The 20,946-nt window shown below is 42.1% G+C and overlaps 1 protein-coding gene across 16 annotated transcripts in view; it reads left to right on the forward strand.

Annotated features, from left to right (window-relative positions):
- The window catches only part of Cald1 (caldesmon 1), a 180,870-nt gene extending 167,279 nt beyond the window's left edge, over positions 1–13,591 (forward strand). For 8 of the 16 annotated variants that reach the window (XM_087656170.1, XM_087656178.1, XM_087656169.1 and 5 more), the window contains 6 exons: positions 205–248; positions 345–423; positions 2,707–2,844; positions 3,884–3,979; positions 8,832–8,912; positions 11,341–13,589. In XM_087656170.1, the coding sequence (XP_087512296.1) occupies positions 205–248; positions 345–423; positions 2,707–2,844; positions 3,884–3,979; positions 8,832–8,912; positions 11,341–11,349 (447 nt within the window). In that variant the 3' untranslated portion in view covers positions 11,350–13,589. 16 annotated transcript variants of the gene reach the window in all.
- Positions 13,592–20,946: the final 7,355 nt, after the last annotated feature.

Consider the following 20,946-nt stretch of genomic DNA (forward strand, 5'->3'; position numbering starts at 1 on the left):
GGGCACCATAAGTATACCATGGGCCACAAAGCAGGGTGTGCCTTGCCTTCCAAGAGTCTCAGAAGGTATTTCAAAGGCACATTGGTGCAGTCTCCATGGAGCCGTGTCTCATGCTTTCAGCCTTCAGCGCTCCCCAGAGTCCGTACTTTTGCACACGATGTTTCTTCTGCATATTTACAAGGCTTCTTCTTTTTCTATTTCTAGATAGAGGAGCGAGCAGAGTTTTTGAATAAGTCTGTGCAGAAAAGGTAAATAGAGTTGACTGTTCATTTGAGACTCATCGCTGTCTCGAGTCCAGAGAGATCCTCCTGTCTCATGTTTTCGTGTCTGTGCTCAATTGGCAGTGGTGTCAAATCAACTCATCAAGCAGCTGTGGTCTCCAAGATTGACAGCCGGCTGGAGCAATATACCAATGCAATCGAGGTGAGCGCTGTCCCCTGGCCACACTCCTGTAAAACAGAAGCAGGCCATGGTTACATACACGATCACAGACACACAGAATGGTGAATGGGTCTGGCACCCTGATAATATTAAAATATTAATAATGATATCCCTAACTGTGACATAGCTATGGCAAAGCTCAATATGAAATATGCATTTGAGACTTTTGAATATTATTTTTCACACCTGTAGTCTGAATTTTTCCTGGGGTTGGGGGAAATAAATGGATTCTATGAGTAGACTCTCCTTTTGATTTCTTAATTTGGTGTGTATGGATATTTTGCCTGCACCCCTGGAATCACAGTTATAGATAGTTGTGAGCTACCATGTTGAAACTGAATCTCTGTCCTCTGTAAGAGCAGCAAGAACTCTAAGTCACTAAGCCTTCTCTCTGGCCACTAATAAATTGATTGATGTATCCATTATAGGTAGTCACAACTGCATCTTTAGTTTTGTTTGCAGAAATCTCCTATTGACAAACACAGTAGTGTAGAGTAACATCAGGCCAACTGTGTTTAATCCACTTTAATAGGTTGGTTAGTATTTAAGGGGGTCATAGTTTTATGCTTCTATTGACATTTTTTCCCGCCTGGTTTACCTGGGAGTTTGATTGCGTTTGGAAACAATGTGTCTTTCTCGGCTGGTACCGAAGAATGGCATCCGTGAGCACGATGTGATGCTGTCCGCTCGTTCTCCTCTGCATGGACTTGGACAATGGCGTTGACCTTCTGTGTCAGAGCAGTGGAGTCATTGGCTTGAGTTCCTTCGCTTTTCTCCTCGCCTTTGTAGTAGGAGTGGAGATGCCTATACAGCGGCTCACAAAGAGCAAGATTAAAATGAGAGGGTCTTAGGATTCATCAAGTCCTTAATGAAGCACCAACACCCAAGATGTGATTTTTTTTTTTTAACTCACAAGATTGGTGTCCACTAAACTATGACAAGCCATTTTTGGATTGGTCTTTGGCATGAACGGATTGAATGAAGCCAAGACTGTGGCCTCAGACTGCGTGCAGACTCATAGGATCATTCTCTGATGGCTGTTGAAGATGTTACTCATCCCTGCTAAGCTGTCAGCCACAAACCAGGGCTGATGGAGAAACTTGTGCCACCCTGACACTCTGGCTTCTCTTTGTTTACAGCCGGGAAAGACGCCCCCCTTCTTATTTGTACCCTTTGCTCCTTCTGGAATATTGTCTGTGCTGTCCTGCCTCGGCCTGTCAGTCATGAAGAACTTCCCTGCTTTAGGACACGCGCACATGCTGTCTTTCTGCATAGAATGCAAGCCTCCAATTCCCTTTACCACTTCTGAGTGTCTGGTAGAATCTGGTTGTAAATGCCACTTCCTTAGTGTGCCCTCAAATGCAAAATAGGAGGCAGAGACAGGGACCCCTGGAACAAGCTGCCTAGTGAGTCTATCAGAATCAATGCTGCAGGTTCAGGGAGAGACCCTGCCTTAATGTATAAGGTGAAGGCAAAAAAGAAAGACACTAGACATCATCCTCTGGTGTCCGCATGCACACTCATTTTCTCTCTCTCTCTCTCTCTCTCTCTCTCTCTCTCACACACACACACACACACACACACACACACACACACACACACACAGTCACACATATGTGTACTATATACATGCCTAGTTTTTTAAATGCCTATCTACTGGAGAAGCTTGGGAATAGATCAAGCAAAACGAGCCTAAGTTTGGGCCCTAGAACCCACATAAAAAAATCCACACACATTGTAATCCAGGGCTGAGGTAGAGGCAAGCAGATTCCTGGAGCTCACTGGCCAGGCATTCTAGCTGAATCCATTAATACTAAGTCAGTGAGAGACTTTTACTAAAAAGAAAAGGGGGGGGGGAGGGTAGATAAGTCATAAGGAATGGCACCTGAGACTGATCTCTTACACACACACACACACACACACACACACACACACCCCTCTGGCCTTCACATGCATGTACACACATGAACATGCAGACACACATGCACACCAAAAAAAAAAAAAATTCTGCAGAAGAATGGGAGTTCTCTGTCCCCTTAATGACAAATGGAGTCCTATAATTTTCTTTTCTGCAAAGGTCTCTGCTCCAGCTCTGATGGTCACATCATCGGGATGGAGGTATACAACAGAAACAACAGAACCCCTCCCGATGGAAGCTCACACCATGATGTTTTCAGTTGACCATATGGAGTAAGACCAGCTCACTGTGATTGTGGGAGGACAAACCTCCCAACGCTCTCTTAAAAACTCATTTACACATTTCAGGGAACAAAAGCTTCAAAACCTATGAAGCCTGCAGCATCCGATCTTCCTGTCCCTGCGGAAGGTGTCCGCAATATCAAGAGTATGTGGGAGAAAGGGAGTGTGTTTTCATCCCCCTCTGCCTCGGGGACACCAAATAAGGTAGGGGTGTGGCTCTCGACCGCTTAAATTTTAAAGAGTGGATTTTTTCCCCCATTTGTGTTAGGAATAGTCTTCATTAACTAGTAATGCACTAAATGCATTAAAAAATGTATAATCTGCACTTGGACTTGCCCCCCTCAAAACAAACAAACAAAACCCCCAAACAAAGAAGCAAAAAGGCGAGCTCATAGAGAATGTATTCATGGGGCTCCCTGGGTACCCAGCTGTGGCCATGACCACTAAATGAGTGTTTGAGTTTAATTATCAGCCGTTAGTGTTGGAATGGGATGAAGGGACATGAAAGAAAGATTGATAACCCTTTTTATGATTTATTTTATTTTATGTGTATGGGTGTTTTACCTGTATGTAAGTCTGTGCACTGAGTGCATGCAAAGTGCTTACAGACGACAGAAGAGAGCGTTGGATCCTCTGGGACTGGAGTTACACGGGGTTGGGAGCCACTATTGTATGTCTGAGAGTTTAACCTGGGTCCCCTGGAAAAGCAGCCAGTTCTCTCACCCACTGAGCCAGATTTTTCACCCTTCCAATATCGGAGGCATCAAAAGGGACCAAACCAATACAATAAATATACATTACAAAGAATAATTTATTAAATTGGCTTATATAGTAGAGGTTGGGTTAACAATAGCCAGCTACATACTGGAGAGGCTCAGAACACAGTTTGGCCCCTCAGTACTGGGTGTTTGAGCAGGCCCAATCTGGTGATGAAGGCAGGGCTTTCGATAATATTGGAAGGTTGAAAACGCTGGGTTTCTAGGTCAGCGAAGGAAGGCCAGTTATCGAAACAACAGGACAGATACACTTACCAGCAAGCCATGAAGCAAACAGGCAAAGCAGCCCCTCTTCATATATGGCCGCGGCCAGAGGTGCTGCCATCTAGAGATTGGGCGGTGTCTCTTCTCACCATCTCTAGTTAATCCTTCCTTCAGTCAAGTTGACAGTCGAGATCAACACTAAGAATATCTTAAGGTTTACTCAGAAGATTTCCTGGGTAAATGTACTTTTTTTTTTTTTTTAGGAAACTGCTGGCCTGAAGGTGGGGGTTTCCAGCCGCATCAATGAATGGCTAACTAAATCGCCGGACGGCAACAAGTCACCCGCTCCCAAGCCTTCTGTAAGTAGCCCGGGGATTTCTGAGTCTCTGATCTCACAGCTTCCACAGCAGAATGAAAGAGCACTGGCTCACTTGCCTAGGAAAGATGGCTTCTCTGTCCGCTGCCGCGGAACACGAGGTGGGCTTGCAGACTCAGTGCCAGAGTCGCTGTGCCACGATTACCCGCAGGCTAATCTCTGCCTCTGCCTGAGTGAGAGGGGAGCTTAGTCACTCAGTTAAGACCCTCTGCCTTTATCTCTTTTTTTCCCTTGTTTATTTGCCTACTTATTTACTTATCTATTTGGCTTCTATCCAACGAATCAAGCACAGGGATTTGAAAACAAACACCATGCTACTTCGGCTAATTTTCTATTCCAGGTATTCCAAAAACCTCTTCCAAAATGTTGTGTACTTTGACTGTTTTGAGACCGTGTTTTCTAATTTGACCTAATTTCTGAAACTCAACACAGCAGTGTACAGTTGTCAAGTAGCTATTAAAATAGTTGCCCTTAAATACATTTTATTATATATGTAGTATAAATTGAATAATTTGTTATCAAGACCTACAAAAAAAGCATAAAAATTGAAACTAGAAAACTGGAACCCTCCCCCACGCCCAGTAAAAATGAAAACTACAAAGGCCAGCTACACTGTTTTAGAGAACTAAAAACTTCATTTTCTATGCATGTAAGCTTGCTATGCAAATATTCCTTTAACTCTCTCACTGAATATATGTAGTTGCCTTGTGCTCCTTGTTAGGATAAACAAACCATTCATGTTCTCCAGTCAGCCTTCTCTGCTAAGCTGGCTCTGAAGCTTTACTGGTATCAAGGTGGCAGAGACTGAATTGCCATAACCCACATTCCTTTGTGGTTTCATTTTTTATTTTTGTGTTGATTTTTGAGGCAGAATCTCTCTATATAGCCTTGGCTGTCCTGGAACTCACTGTATAGACCAGGCTGGCCTCAAACATAACAACCTGTATTCTACAAAAAGAAAAACATCCCAGGTTCCAGGCCTTTAAAGCGTTTTAAACCCCTGCAACATTTTGTTGCATCTGCTGGCTCCACATAACGTCTCCAAAGTCACGAAATCCTGACATGTTCCAAATTACAAGGGAGAGATAGAAGCACCTCCATTCTCTCCCTGGGAACAGCACCTCACGCGTCTTAGTTCCTATTCTACCCAGGAATCTTTGCATAAGGCTTCACAAGAGCTGTATGCCAGTGTGAAATCAACTTATAGTTGTGAAAAAATACACCTGAAAAATATGTCCCCTCCCTGCCTCCAAGTAGGATAGGGAGTCAATAAAAGAAGAAAGGGGAAGTTAGACACCACACCCAGATGTGTCTTTGGGGCCTCACATTCTACCAACAGCCATCTTGACATAAAAAGTACAAATCGTTTCTAAGCAGAAATAAATTATGGTCATTTCTGTCAATGTTGTGGTTCTGGACCCATGATTCCTAATGTTTTTTTTTTTAATTTTTAAATTATGGATCCTTTGATAGCCAAATAAAAGTAAACCCTTTTATAGCTTGTGAATTTGAGAAGCTCATGGACACCCCACCTCTGAGGGACCCTCATGAGGAAGAAAGGAAGAACACCCAGAAGAATGCTTTCTCTTTGAGCATGGTGTCCTACCTCTCTAGAGGAGACCTTCACTCCTTTCCTCCCATGCTCACAGCATGAGTGGTCTATGTCAGTCCTGGACCGAGCTGTTCCCACTGTTTGGCCCAGGGCTTTCTCTCCGTTCTTCTACTACCCCCTGACTGACCTGAGTAGCTTCCGTCTTCTATATGCTATCCTAGTGGAAGGGTTAAACAGGGTTAAATGTGAGTGGAATCATTTATACCATAGATGTAAATGTATTGAGGATCCCACACCAAAGATTAGTGATAACAGTTCCTGGGGCTATTGATAAAGGTCTCCCACAAAGTGACAGGACAGAAAAGTAATACAGGGGACTTATAAAATCAATGGCTGCTTTACCTCACATTTAATAAGTGATTCCTAGACTGATCTAGAGACTGCAGAGAGGGAAAGAATAGGGACAGTCTAGATATTAGTGATCAATTTCTTCCTGTTGGGTTTTGCAGATTTGTGTGGCTTCAAATAAGGACCAGATTGGAGTAAGAAATACACATTTAATATCGTATATAAAATACTAGCTTGGTTTTGCTCACTAAGCCTTTTTAAGCTTTGCACACATTCCTCTGGTAATCTATTCTTCCAATATTTTAGACCCAGCACCCACTATATTGTCATATTGTAGCTAGTACCATGGCAGTCTCCTGGAAGGAGACTTAGAACAGAGGCAAGACAGGACAGGCTAGACCCACTGCTTCTGTGAGTCCAGCAGAAAGGAGGTAAAGTTTCAGTGTGGAAAAGGCTACTGGAATTCTACAGATGTGTAAAGGCTGTCAGACAAATGTCCAAGGATGGTAGGTTACAGACATAAGTCAAATAGAAATCTTAGGTCCTGACCATGAGGTGCCGTGGTGGTGAACCGAAGTTAAGCTCTAACCTACAATATTGTGGGGTTTTTTTTCAAGTCATAATTTGAGCATATTTTTGAACTATGGAAACACATTCTTGGATGTATTGGTTCCAGTCCCTCTTTTTTACACCAGCCTATTCAGACGTGTGTTTCCATCTTTAAGACACGGAAGTGTGACCTCTAGGACTCTGACTAGACTGATCCTGAGCCCAGAATGTTAGAGCATTATCTGTAAGCAGTACCAATAGGAACTCCCCCCCACCCAAGCACCTTCTGATTCTGGACTGAATACAATTTATTCTCAACTCATTTCTCGGAGTCTCACCATGGGTGGGAGGGAGGGGAAGCTAAGGTTTTCTGTCTACAGGTGTGTCTCTTTTGGCCGTTAGAACAAAGTCAGAAAGAGTTGTTCCAACAAAACAGTCTTCGCCCACAGTCGAACCTCAAGAAGCAGAGGTGTAATTCGCAGTACAAGCATCCGTGTGTTGTGTTCTAAAACCCAGAAGGAAAACCACCTAAAAATAGCAGCTGTGCTATCATCTTCAGAAATGCTACGAATTACACGCTCTCAAAATTGTTAACACTATCCCCCAGAAAATCAGCAGTTTAAACCAAACACTGCCCCCTCGTGTGTCTTCCTGGGGCATTCAAGCTATTTGAGTTGAGTTTATAGACTTCTAGGGTAACTTTGGGGCTGGAATTAAAGTCTGAATGTTTTAGCTGGTTTGTCTACTCTGTGTCTAAACTGTATGTCTAAACTGTAGCAATTAAAGCGCTAACTTGTCTTTCTTTTTGTTTAAAAAAAGAGAGAACGATGTCTTTCTCAGCTGGCTTCTCTTCCTCACTCTTTCGTCTCTGGTTGACTGGAAACCTGCCTTTCCTGCCTTCATTTCTCCCTCCTCTCCCAGAGTGGGTCTCTCTCTAACATGTAGTCTGGTCAGGTAATTCCATTCATATTTCCTCTTTGATTTGAAAATACTGACTTACGGTGTAGATGTTGATATTTTCTTAAAGCACCTTATTTAAACTCCTTAAGTGATCTTGAAAGATTCATCAGCCATATTTCAGGGAAATGCAATCTGTTTTCTTATGTAGAAACACTCATGTGAAAGAAAAAATATATCTCCTATGAATCAGATAAATAAATGATCATACTCACTTTTTAGAGCTCTGCCAGGCATGTTCTTATGATAGTTGCCAATGGTTTTAAGTCCTCTAGACAATTTGGCAACTTTTACCCATATTGGCAAATGTAGTGGAATTCTTTTTTTTTTAAATATGATTTATTGCCTAATGTTTCCAAGCTAAACAGGTATGGCTTTCTAATAGAATGTTGGAATTCATGCCACAGGCCCATAAACTCAAAGTATGGCAAATCTTCACATGGAGTTATTTAACAGTGCATGGTTAGTGTTAAGACGCCGGTACTCTGCGTTAGAAATGTGTTCATCAAGACGGCTAGCCCTGGAAAACTGCAGTTGCTAGTTCTGCCTCCCTGGTGAGAGAAGACATTGCCAAAGCAAGCACTGCTACTTCAGTAACACCCATTCATTTGCCCCAAACGACCTTGTGCCAAGTGCTAATATAAGCAAATGCTGGAAGAAAAGTAAACGAAACCGAAATTCGGATCCTTATCCAAATGAAATTAATTATGAACTAGTAAATAAGAACTCAAGGCTGTTGAACTACTATGGGTCATAGTCAGGATTCATGCGTGTTCTCAACACACATCATCAACTGCTCGCTCCTCTCAGGGTTGCCATTTGTGACAGACATTTATTTTTGTGGGGCTAGATCCTACTAATCCACTCCTGGATTACACACTTTGTCATCAAGAAACACAGAAGGATTTGGGAATCTTCATTCAGGTCACAAGGCCCTAAGACAGTGACCCTGCAGGGGGAAGTTGTTAGGGGATGAATAGACCACTACAGGGGATGAGCCGGGGAGATGGTGGCCAGCTAAGAAGGTGTTCATGAGCACAGCAGCACAGGGGCTATGAGAATTTAATTCTATGCAGACAGTACCAAAGATCAGGTGCTTCCAAGGGTACTGCCTGAGGCCTGAGTGAGCCTGAGAAGCATTATGAATTTCAAGCCTGCCTCTTGGGAAAACAATATGGACTTCTGTAGCTGGAGAATAGTTAGTAAAGGACCCAGATGCTGTCTGTGTGGCCAGCCCATTCTCATGAAACAGGGCAAGGTCTGCTCATAGTCAGGTAACAGTTTCTTCCATTTGGGACCTTTGGTGCAAAAGGCACCAACCACCACATGGACTTGGACAAATGGTAGGTGTGGTGGGCTAGCTTACTTCTACCTAGCCAGAAAGTATTAACGGTCACCTATCTTTTGCTTTCTGCTTTCTTTTCATTAGGACTTAAGGCCAGGAGATGTATCTGGCAAGCGGAACCTCTGGGAAAAGCAATCCGTGGATAAGGTCACTTCTCCCACTAAGGTAATATACTGGAGGCATCATGTGTCAGAGATTGGGGTCAAACGAGAAACCTTGCTGACTCGCAAATCTGTGCAGATGACAGTTTCTAAAAGTCCCATGTATAGCCCAAAGAAAGGACAAGTTACAAAGCCATTGGCACTGAAGGTTTGTCAGGCTTACAACATAAATGGCTTAAAGTCATGGAATGATTTCCAGTAAAACAACTTCTAAATAGTTGTCATAGTTGTGGAAAAATAAGGCCATAACTATGGCCTATCTTTCTTTGCAAGGTTCCTGACTGGCCACACAGTTATTTGGGGGGAAACAAATCTCTTAGATGAAATCGTGTGACTCCTTCATTGGCTCCATTTCTAAACTGTCCTAAGAGACATTTTCACAGGCTCAGATTTCATATAGCTATGGCAGAAATTTTAAACAAAGTATGCTACCCTGTAAAAACCAGTGGCTAAGGATGCTTGGTCTGCTAGGAAAAGGGTTTGCACACGTTTCAGAAACACACTCTGTGTGGTGTTTAACAGCTGCTCAGAGAAGAAACAGTACTGCTGGTGGTATGGGGAGCTTATTTCTGATTGTAGCCTTTCCCATTTCAAGAAACAGACCCAGCCCTGCCCTTCAATGGGAGAAAATTCAGAAAGGCCCCTCAGAGATCAGTAATAAGTATGGTGAGAACACTCTGCCCTAAGGATAGAGACTTCTAAAGCAAACTCCAGACCAATGAGCTCACTCAAGCAGCTAAAAGATCACTGAGAATCACATCAGTGAGGGAGTGACTGGCTCCTTTCCCATGTTTTGTCCTCTCTTGGATCCAGGACGGCTGCCTGAGTCTACCACTCCTTCTACTCAGTTAAATAGTACTCTTTAGGTCCAATGAAATCCACTAGCCCAGCCACTCTTATATGAAGTGACTTCAAATAATTCCATTATTCCAATGATTGCTAGCTAAGTTCCATCACCTAGTGATGATCACCACTGCCAACTACTAACACTGAGGGAGTAGCTACTCTGTGGCAGACACCATTACTGCCCCGTGTGATCCCCCAGCAGCTAGTAGAGGTAAGGAGTGGAATTATTACCATTTCATAGCCGGAGAAAATGAGACACTGAGAGATTAAACAACTTTTGTAAAGAAACATATCTAACAAGTAGCCAGAACTATACACTGAGGAGAGAGGGCTCAGTGGTTAAGAGCATTTGCTGTTCTTGCACATATCCCAGGTTCGATTCCCAGCACCCACATGGCAGTTCGCAACCCTCTGTAACTATATTACCAAGGGATACAACGCCTTCTTCTAGCCTCTGAGACCACTTGGCATGCACATGAGACGCAGTTATATATACAGTCAAAACACAAATATAAAACAAAAATTAAGTTTTTTAATGTTCAAAAACATCCCTGCACTGAATTCTGCCTTGAGCCTATATTCTTAGGCATTATCCATATTTTTTGTTTTTTGAGAATGTACATTTAGCAAAAAAAATTTTTTTAAAAGTTCCCTTCATAATTGTCTACTGGTGGCAGGGCATGATTTAAAAAACGAAAACACAAAGAATGAACTTGTGGGCCTAAGACTTTAAAATCCCGGTAACATAGCAATATCTTACAAAGTATTGGTCCGAGTATTATGACACTTTCTGAGTAGGGGATGTTGACCATCCACTGTCACAGGTATCAGGTCCCGTGGTCACATTAGGGCTATGGAAGGTAAAGCAAAAGCCCCTGGAATGGTAGGACTAAGAGGACACCTCTCATACACAAGAAGGCATTGAGGATGCAGCTGAGGTTGTGTTGCAAAGTAGGGGCTGCTTTTCCTGTACCAGGCCTTCCTCGCTGGTCTACCCCTGATCTCTCAAACCACCCCACCCGACCTAGCAGAGTTAATGAGACAGCAAGTCAGGGATCCCTGCTCCAAATCATCGCACTCCCTACTTCCTGTGTGGCCATTTCCTTGAAATGAAAATAAATATGTATGACATAGTCCCTCAGCAGGGGCTTTTAGCAGCTGACCGAAGGAGAAACAAATGGAATAAGAGTAGACTAAGGGTCAAATAAGTCTCAAGGATCAGTGTGTAGGGATTTTTAAAAAAAAAAAAAGGTGGCTGGGGGTAAATGGGAGGAATTGGGTGATAAGCATGTCCTCTGTCCCAATGTTGATGTGGCCTTGACTGAGAGCTTCTCAGTCGTGTGGAACACTAGAGATTCCCAGTCCTTCTTGTAGAGCTTAAAAGCCATCTTGACTTAGAGTGCTGTGAACAAAGATGAAGGCACCTCGAGGAGAAAGAAAAAGTGAAAAGAATCTTGGAGCGAAAGGTCACATTTGAACTTAACGCCAGCAGCAGTCTTCCCTTTCAGGTTGTTTAGATTTATTCCTACCGAACGATGAGCCCACGAAACAGCGTGCGCTGCCAGTTTAAAGTTCTCTTCTCTCAGCAGGTCTGAAACAATCGGAGAAAGAACCCAACTGCAAGCCATCTTGCTGGGCCAGCTCAGTTGGAGAGGGCTAATCGCTCTGTTTATATTTATGTTTTCCAATATCCCAGTAAATCCATGTATATGCTCACTATATTTAATAACCACAAGTAGAGGTGTTCATGGTCAAAGTGCTGCCTTTGCAGAGAAGCCTGTTTCTAAAGAAACCCATGCTGTGAAGTAAGCTTGCTACTGTCATATGAACAGTGATACCAACCACATCAGAAGTCGACAAAAGAAAATCGAGCTTAAGATTGTCCAAGGAATGTATGCGGTATCTAGGTGGGGGGAAATGACCCATAGGCTTTGTTTTGTCTCAGTACAGACATCATGTTTCTGCACTTTAGACTAAAGCATGGAAGAAATTATCTAAGTAGGCAATCAAAATTCACTGAAAGTGATCCACTTCAGATCTGATATAGGGCAGTGATGATTGTCTTTTTTTTAAAAAAGAAGATGTACTGTTGACATATTGCTTTTCTTCTATGCTGATTCATACCTAGATTGGGTGATTATTTTAGCTGACAGTGGTACTGATTTTTTTCTTCAGGTTAGTTGCTTTGTGGATTTCTCTGGTAGCGATAGTAGACTGAACCACATTTAGATAACCCAACTATGTAATGTATGTGCATACGTGTATACAGACACACTAATGGTAGATGACTCTTTCATGTGCTGCGCTATTCTATTTCATAGTACGCCCTTGTAACTAACCAATATCACAGATTTCAAAGATTAAAGAAAATCACAATAGTATATCAATATTTCATATTTGCCAGTAGAAACATGGAAGTTAGGTATAGATATGTTTTCAATGCCCAATGACTTATAAGAAAAAAGTATTGGAAAAATAAGAGATTACAAGTGTCAAAACTAGTTGAAACTTCTTATAAGACATAGTATTTAGTTTATAATTGAGAGCAGTCTTGAATTCCAGTGTGAATTTTATTAAGTCTACCATCTGGACAAAGCCCAAACCCTGTTTATTTGTGGCCGTGAAGTTCACCTCCTCCACACACAAAAAAAGTTGACCTACATGATACCTAAGGTGTCTCCTTTCTCTACCACTTAGAGCCAACCATTTTGATGACTAATGCATAAGTTAGAATTTATGTAGACGCCTAAAGAAAGACCAACTTCGCCTCATGTAGAAGTAGGCAGGTAAAAGTGAGCAAAAGCACGGCAGTCCCTCTAGGTACTCGTGCTCTTTAATTAAAAATGTCTGCCTTTAGTAGTCAGTTGGTACTGCCATAAGTTGATATCTTGAAATTTGAAAAGTATATGTAAATTTCAATTGTTTTACTCCCCCCTCCCACCAAGGGCCTTTGGGAATTCATCATTCAGATATCAGATTCTACTTCAGCTTATGCCTTTACTCTTCCCAATAGATAAAAGTACTCTAGTGTCTTACCAAATGTTCTTATAGAGAACATTCTATGCATACAGTGTCATTGTACAAACTCATACCTCAGCTGACTTAACCAAATTATCTTTATCTCCGTTCCTTCCACAGTAGGAGAGCCTTTAACATTTCCAATCCACAGATTTCTTTTTAAGAGGATAAGGGTTGGCTCAAGGGGTGACCACTGCCTTGAGAAGTTTACTTTTCTCATGAATTAGTAAGAGTTAGTTGGATTCCCTAGCTTTTAGCAAACTTGGGCCAAAGGAAGGAAAGCCACTAAGACTACACAAGTCATCTCCCCACGACAGAGTAGACACAAGTCTATGATAAGATGAATAGAATGCACATGGCACACCCATAGACATGACTTCCATCATTGGAGTAAAATGGATCAAAGTTTGATTTAAGGCAGATGCTTGAGGGATCATGGTAATGTGTGTTAACCAAGGCCTTCCCCTGCTATCTTACAGGCTTTTTGTTTGTCATTTTCGCTTTTAAGAAAGTTCAGAGTGGTGAAATGATGGTTTTGATCCTAACTTTTATTCCAATATTTGGATGACAATGAGTTTTAGGGTAAAAGTTTTTCTGTTTGGATTTAATCTTTGAAGAAGCAAATTCCTCATTTACTTGTTTGATTACAGCTCTCTGTTATCTTTAAGAGAGGAAACTGCAAGCTGACTAGCATGTTCTGTGAATCTGCCATTGTTAAAAACGTTATAAACACTTAATATTTTTCACTGATAATTGATCGCTGCAATAAAAATATATTGTGAAAATGCATCCACAATAAATGGAATTCTTCCAGCTGTCTCTGCCTCATGCATTCTTTGGTGCTCTGTTGACTGTGAGGAGTGTGTCTAGACAAAGAGAGGAGAGCAAGGCACTTGTACTTCACATTGAGAGTTGGTCTCACTCTATAAAGGCAAAAAACAAACAAACAAAAACATTTTGAGACAGGACTTCATGTAGCCCAGGCTGGCCTGGAACTTATGAAGCCAAAAACGACCTTGAACTCCTTTCCCTCCTGCCCCACCTCTCAGAGAGCACTAAGATTACAAGTGATAGAATGGTTGCCTCAGTTCAGATTTAAAACACTTCTTACTACAGGGACTTTTCTAACCAAATATTCAAAAGTACTCAGAAGTGGACAACTGACAGGACATTTTTAAAATGTCTCCTTCAAAATAAAAGTAAAGGCTAGATCTGGCAGCACGAGGTTGTGATCTGGGCTTTTTGTTCATCGTATTGTTCCCAGCTTTGTGGTCTGTGTGTTAGCTCATCCATCCCAGCTCCACAGAGAATGCTGACCATTTACTTCACTCCACTTCAGATTTAATAGCAGAACTTTGCCATGGCATGTTTTAAAGGAGTACTTAGTACATTTTGTAAAATATGAACATCATATAATAGGTCTGGATGGACGTGAGAGCCTGCATTTCAGATGATTCTGTGGTGACTCTGCTGTGTGGCAGACGGTGCTTTGAGAACCTAGCTCTTCCTCCCCTTCCTCCCTTTTTCCGGTCCTCTCCTCATCCTCTTTTCCAAAGAACAAGTGCTTCAAACATTGTCCATGAATACAAATGGGGGCACTTAGTAGGACCAACCCTTAAGCTCGGAGCGCTGTCAGATAGGTGGTTTTAGATTCCAGTTCACAAGAAAACTGTGGCATGGACTTTTATTTCAGGCCACCCAACTAGGTACTGTACCAGTGGGTTATGTGTGGATTCCTTTGGTACTATAGTACCTAGTACCTAGTACCAAAGGAATCCACACATAACCCACTGGCTCTCAAAATGGAGGGAAGAACAGGGTCACCTACTAGACTTGTTAAATAGACTAGTCTACCCCTTTCTGATTCCATAGTTCTGGGTTGGAGCCTGAGAATTTACATTCTATAAAAAATATTGACTAACAATGCCACTGGGCCCAAGGGAATAGCCTTGAAATCCCATGAGGATACCTTGAAAGCCATTGTGTTATGTCAGAGAGTAATGGCTGGAACCTGCCCCCTCAGGTTACATGAGCGAAATACAGGTAATTGCTTAGAATTTGACATGTCCTTCACCCTTTTAATCCTTGAATAATCCTGAAAGAGAGACGTGCTACTCTAGTATCCCCATTCTGCGGGTAAATGAATTGAAGCATAAAGAACTTTTAAAACATGCCAACAATTAGTGAACTGTTAAGTCACAGGAGTTGACCACCAGTAATAGATTCCTAGGCCCACACTCTTTATTACACTCCTGTCTATCACAACAGATTATTGCCTATAAGTTTGCTTTAAAGACAGCCCAGCGTGTGTGTGTGTGTGTGTGTGTGTGTGTGTGTGTGTGTGTGTGTGTGTGTGTTATGGGGGAAGAGAGCTGAATTGCTCTACTCATGAAGTCCACAGACAAGTGTGTGTGAGAGCAAACAATAGACGGTAACTTTGACCAGTCAAGACTGATAAGAAGACTTTTGACCCTTTAGTCCCAGGATGTCTTAATCTCAACTCAACAAGAGGCAAAAATCTTGAAATGAAAGAGAGAGAGGGTGGGGGAGAGGGAGAGGGAGGGAGAGAGAGAGGGAGAGGGAGAGGAAAAAGGTGAGGTGGGGGGCTGAGTCTTAGCTGCTGAGTGGAACAGATCTTAAGACATGACCTTGGAGACACTTTGAGAGGTTTGGCACTTAGTGCAAGGAAGGTACAGACAAGTACTTGTCTAGCCTCTGCCGTCCCGTTCCTATAATGGCTTCATCAGTTAAATTGTGTGAAAAGACCTCAAAGTCCCTATGATAATTAACTTCTATGATGTCATAAAGAATAAATGCTATGGTCACCTTGTTTCCTTATCTAGATATCTGCTTAATAAATTCCAAGTGGGAAATAATTCAAATAAGTTATATTCCTAACATAACTGACACTTTTGCCATTTTACCAAGAAGACATTTTGCTCCTGATTGTCCACACCAAGGACTGTGCCTTTGGGGATAATACAGGTTAGTATTTATTCTCTGTCTCTCATTGTGACTCCTACTGTCATGTGAAAGAAGAGGGAATTAGTTCAGGCTCCATCTGCCTCCTGAAAAGTTGGGAACTGGCTCTATGAGTCTGCCCAGTAGCTCTCGGTGATGGGATCCCACAGTGGGGAGCCACAACTCAGTACATCTTTGAGAAGTTCACTCTAGACCTTATTTTTATTTTAACTTAAGAACAACAAATTCAACTTCCAGTGCATGCTCCTGTCTAAAATCAAAATAAAAAAACTTTAAAATTAAAAATGGAAAGCCCAGGGTGGTTGGAGAGATGGCTCAGAAGTTAAGTTCACTGTCTGCTCTTCCAGAAGTCCTGAGTTCAATTCCCAGCCATCACATGGTGGAGCATAACCATCTATGATGAGATCTGCTGCCCTCTTCTGGTAGAACGATGCATATAAAGTGAGAGAGAGAGAGAGAGAGAGAGAGAGAGAGAGAGAGAGAGAGAGAGAGAGAGAGAGAGACTGAAGAAAGGAAGGAAGAAGGAAAGAAAGCAAGCAGCCCAGGAGGTGGTTCAGGAGGAAAAGGCACTTACCACCATGCCAGACAACCCAAGTTCAATTCCCAGGACCCATGTGAAGAAAGAATTACCTCAGACCTCCACACGTGAACTGTAGCATGAAGGACCCCATAAATCCAATACGAATAATGTTTTGAACTCATTTTTAAACATTTAAAGCAGATGTTCAAAGGCTAATTTAAATTTAGCTGGAGGAGAGGGAATTCCATGACATGTCTCTAAAATGACAGTAGCTTCAGCTGGTGATTCTTCCATAGCCTTAGGACTTGCTGCACCTGCACTCCAACAAGGTCTTCTCTAGTCAACCACGTGGTTTACTCTCCTGTTCACATGCTACCAGGGCAGGGAGCTTCTGTAGCCACCTCATCGGGATTTTTTTCTTGGATATTTTATGTATTTACATTTCAAATGTTATTCCCTTTCCCCCTCTCCTATACCCCCTGCCCCTGCTTCTAAAATGATGTTCCCACTCCCACCCACCCACTCCCACCTCAACACCCTGGCATTACCCTATACTGGGAAAATAAGCCTTCACAGGACTAAAGGCTTTTCCTCCTATCGATGCTGGACAATGCCATCCTCTACCACCTATGTGGCTGGAGTTATGGGTCCCTCCAAGTATATTCATTGGTTGGTAGTTTAGTCCCTGGGAGCTCTGGTGGGCTCTGCTTGGTTGATATTGTTCTCCTCCTATGGGGTTGCAAACCTCCTTCAGCCCTTCAGTCTATTCTCTAACTCCTACATTGGGGTCCCCTTGTTCAGACTAATGGTTAGCTGCAAGTATCCTCATCTGTATCTGGAGGGCTCGGGCAGAGCCTCTCAGGGGACACAGATATCCAGCTCCTGTCAGCAAGCACTTCTTGACATCAGCAATAGTGGCTGGGTTTGGTGGCTACAAATGGGATGGATCCCCAGGTGGGGCAGTCTCTGGATGACCTTTTCTTCAGTTCCTGCTCCACTCTTTATTGCTCTATTTCCTCCCGTGAGTATTTGTTCTCCCTTCTAAGAAGGCCAGAAGAGGGCAGCAGAAGCAGATCTCATTATAGATGGTTATGCTCCACCATGCGATGCCACATTTTGGTCATCCTTCTTGAGCTTCATATGATCTATGAATTTTTTCTTAGGTATTCCAGGCTTTGGGGCTAATATTCACTTATCAGTGAGTGCATACCATGTGTGTTCTTTTGTGATTGGGTTACCTCACTCAGGGGAATTTTCTAATTCCATCTATTTGCCTATGAATTTCGTGTAGTCATTGTTTATAATAGCTGAGTAGTACTCCATTGTGTAGATGTACCACATTTTTCTGTATCCATTCCTCTGTTGAAGGGCATCTGGGTTCTTTCCAGCTTCTGGCTGTTTTAAATAAGGCCATTTTGAAAATAGTGGAGCATGTGTCCTTGTTATATGTTGGAGCGTCTTTGGGGTATATCCCCAGGAGTGGAATAGCTGGGTCCTCAAGTAGTACTATGTACAATTTTCTGAGGAACTACCAGACTGATTTCCAGAGTGGTTGTATCAGCTGCAATCACAATAACAATGGAGGAGTGTTCCTCTTTCTCCACATCTACTCTAGCATCTACCCTTACCTGAGGTTTTTGTTTGTTTGTTTGTTTGTTTTGGTTTGGTTTGGTTTTTTTGTTGTTGTTGTTTGTTTTGTTTTGTTGTTTTGTTTTGTCACCTGAGTTTTTGATCGTAGCCATTCTGACTGGTGTGAGGTGGAATCTCAGGTTGGTTTGATTTGCATTAATGACTAAGGATGTTGAACATTTCTTTAGGTGCTTCTCAGCCATTCGACATTCCTCAGTTGAGAATTCTTTGTCTAGCTCTGTAGCCCATTTTTTAAATAGGGTTATTTGATTCTCTGGAGTCTAACTTCTTGAGTTCTTTGTATATATTAGATATTAGCCCTCTATTGGATGTAGGATTGGTAAAGACCTTTTCCCAATCTGTTGGTTGCCGTTTTGTCCTACTGACAGTGTCCTTTGCCTTACAGAAGCTTTGCAATTTTATGAGGTCCCATTTGTTGATTCTTGATCTTAGATCATAAGTCATTGGAGTTCTGTTCAGAAAATTTTCTCCAGTGCCCATGTGATCAAGACTCTTCCCCACTTTCTCTTCTGTTAGTTTGAGTGTATCTGGTTTGATGTGGAGGTCCTTGATCCACTTGGACTTGAGCTTTTTACAAGGAGATAAGAATGATCAATTTGCATTCTTCTATATGCTGACCTCCAGTTAAATCAGCACCATTTGTTAAAAATGGTTTTTTCCATTGGATGGTTTTGGCTCCTTTGTCAAAGATCAAGTGACCATAGGTGTGTGGGTTCATTCCTGGGTCTTCAATTCTATTCCACTGATCTACCTGCCTGTCTCTGTACCAATACCATGCAGTTTTTATCACTATTGCTCTGTAATACAGCTTGAGGTCAGGAATGGTGATTCCCCCAGAAGTTCTTTTATTGTTGAGAATAGTTTTCACTATCCTGGGTTTTTTGTTATTCCAAATGAATTTGCAAATTTCTCTTTCTAACTCTATGATGAATTGAGTTGGAATTTTCATGGTGATTGCATTGACTCTGTAGATTGCTTTCAGCAAAATGGCCATTTTTACTATATTAATCCTGCCAATCTATGAGCATGGGAGGTCTTTCCATCTTCTGATATCTTCGATTTCTTTCTTCAGAGACTTGAAAGTTCTTGTCATACAGATCTTTCACTTACTTGGTTAGAGTCACACAGAGGCAAAACACCTCATCTTAAAGAACTACCCTGCCAGGCTTCTCACCCCCAGCACTTGCTAAGCTCTCTTTCTCTCCATAGCAACTTTCATCTGCATCATCTGCATGGTGCTACTATTGTTTTCTCCCATTAGGATGCACTCTCCATTAAAAACTGTTTGGCTCTCTACAGTAGCCTTCCACTGCCAATGGTCTCTGATGTAAACCAGTAAAGGTCAGGTAAATAATAAATGAATGTGACTTTTCAAAGTTTTGCTGAATTTCTAAGTAATTCTTTTATGCACTAATAGCATTCTTCTCATCTAAAATATTTGTTGACATTTGTTAATGTACACAGTTGGACTGAATACACACACACACACACACACACCACACACAACACACACACACACCACACACAACACACACACACACACACACACACACACACACACACACACACACACACACACACACGATTTAAGTCCTATCTTTGCCTCTTCCAATGACTGGCTGAGCTGTTTCTCAGAGCTTCATCTTGTGTACCTGATACTCTATCGCCTTTATCTATGAGTAAAGTCCAACAGATAGATTCCATATATAAAGAGTGGCTTAGCCTAGTTACTGTTTCCAATAACACAATACCACCAGCTGGGTAAGTGTTAAGAAGTCTAGTTTAGCTTTGATTCTAGTGATGCAAGTCAAGGGAACACATTTGGTGATCGACTTGCTGAGGGAACAAATGGTACCCTCTAGTAGAAACCAGGAGTGGGTGTCCTCTGCTCTGTCCTACAGAGTCACTAAGCTTCAACCATGAGAACCCCACATCAATGGTGTCCTTTCATCTTATCTCTGAATGCCCCCCCATATATTAATACAAGTAGGGGTATGTTTCTATTCTTACAATTCCACAGAAGCAATTAAATTTCAGTACTGGAGCTCTGAGGATGCCCTCAAACCAAAGATTCTCTGGGCATTGCCACCTTTAGTGATATGCAGGTGGCATAAAACCAAGCAAACTAATATGGAGACTAATTTTCAAACGACTGTGATCAAAGGTGCACTTAATCTCCTCAGGCTAACGTCCAAAGAAAGAGGAAGTCTCGAAGTTTTTGAATTGCTGACACAAACACATTTCCAGAAAGTTACCAAATCTAGAGATGCTAAGTCCTTGCCATGCATGAATTCAAGTGCTTAATGTGAACCAAGAGAACACCTAATAATGGATTTTTTTTAAAAAAAGCCTTTGCTTGAAAAAACTGTTCCAACTGTATTATCCACCAAAGTTAAAAATGACCAACAAATCAGGGTTAGATGTATACACGTGTACACACACACACACACACACACACACACACACACACACACACACACACACATCCTAAGTCTGCTGTGGGGGTATCTTATTGACTTAAATAAGGCAAAGTGGGGATTAAAAGTGTTGGCTAACAAAGAATTTCTTAACCGATATTTTGAGAATTCACTCTCATATAGCCAAGACTGCTCCAGATCAAGTATTTGAGTTTCATTTCCAGAATAAAGATGGATTTCAATTGTGCAGAATGGAACTCAACCTTTTAACTCCAAGTACAATTACTTCATTTTTATTAATGAGGTTTAGTCCAGAAAATTAACTTGCCTGTGGTCATCAGGTTGTTAAAAGTCAAGTGAGCATCCAGACACAAGCCTTAAACCGTATGTTCTAATGCCTTCTCTGCGCAGGCACCCAGCAAATTGCTGTCACTCCGAACAAACTGCTGCCACGCCTTTCTCCAGTGCTCAATCCTCCCTCCAGCCTGCAACACTCAAACCTCTTCAAACCCTAAGCCTAGCCCGGAGTTCCCATCATCCCCCGGCATCACTTTCTCCAGCCAAAGTCTCACCACCTTCATAGCTGTCGCTAGGGGGAGAAAGCG

This window comes from Rattus norvegicus, chromosome 4 (assembly GCF_021556685.1).
Source record: "Rattus norvegicus strain SHRSP/BbbUtx chromosome 4, alternate assembly SHRSP_T2T, whole genome shotgun sequence".
Taxonomy (NCBI): Eukaryota; Metazoa; Chordata; class Mammalia; order Rodentia; family Muridae; genus Rattus; species Rattus norvegicus.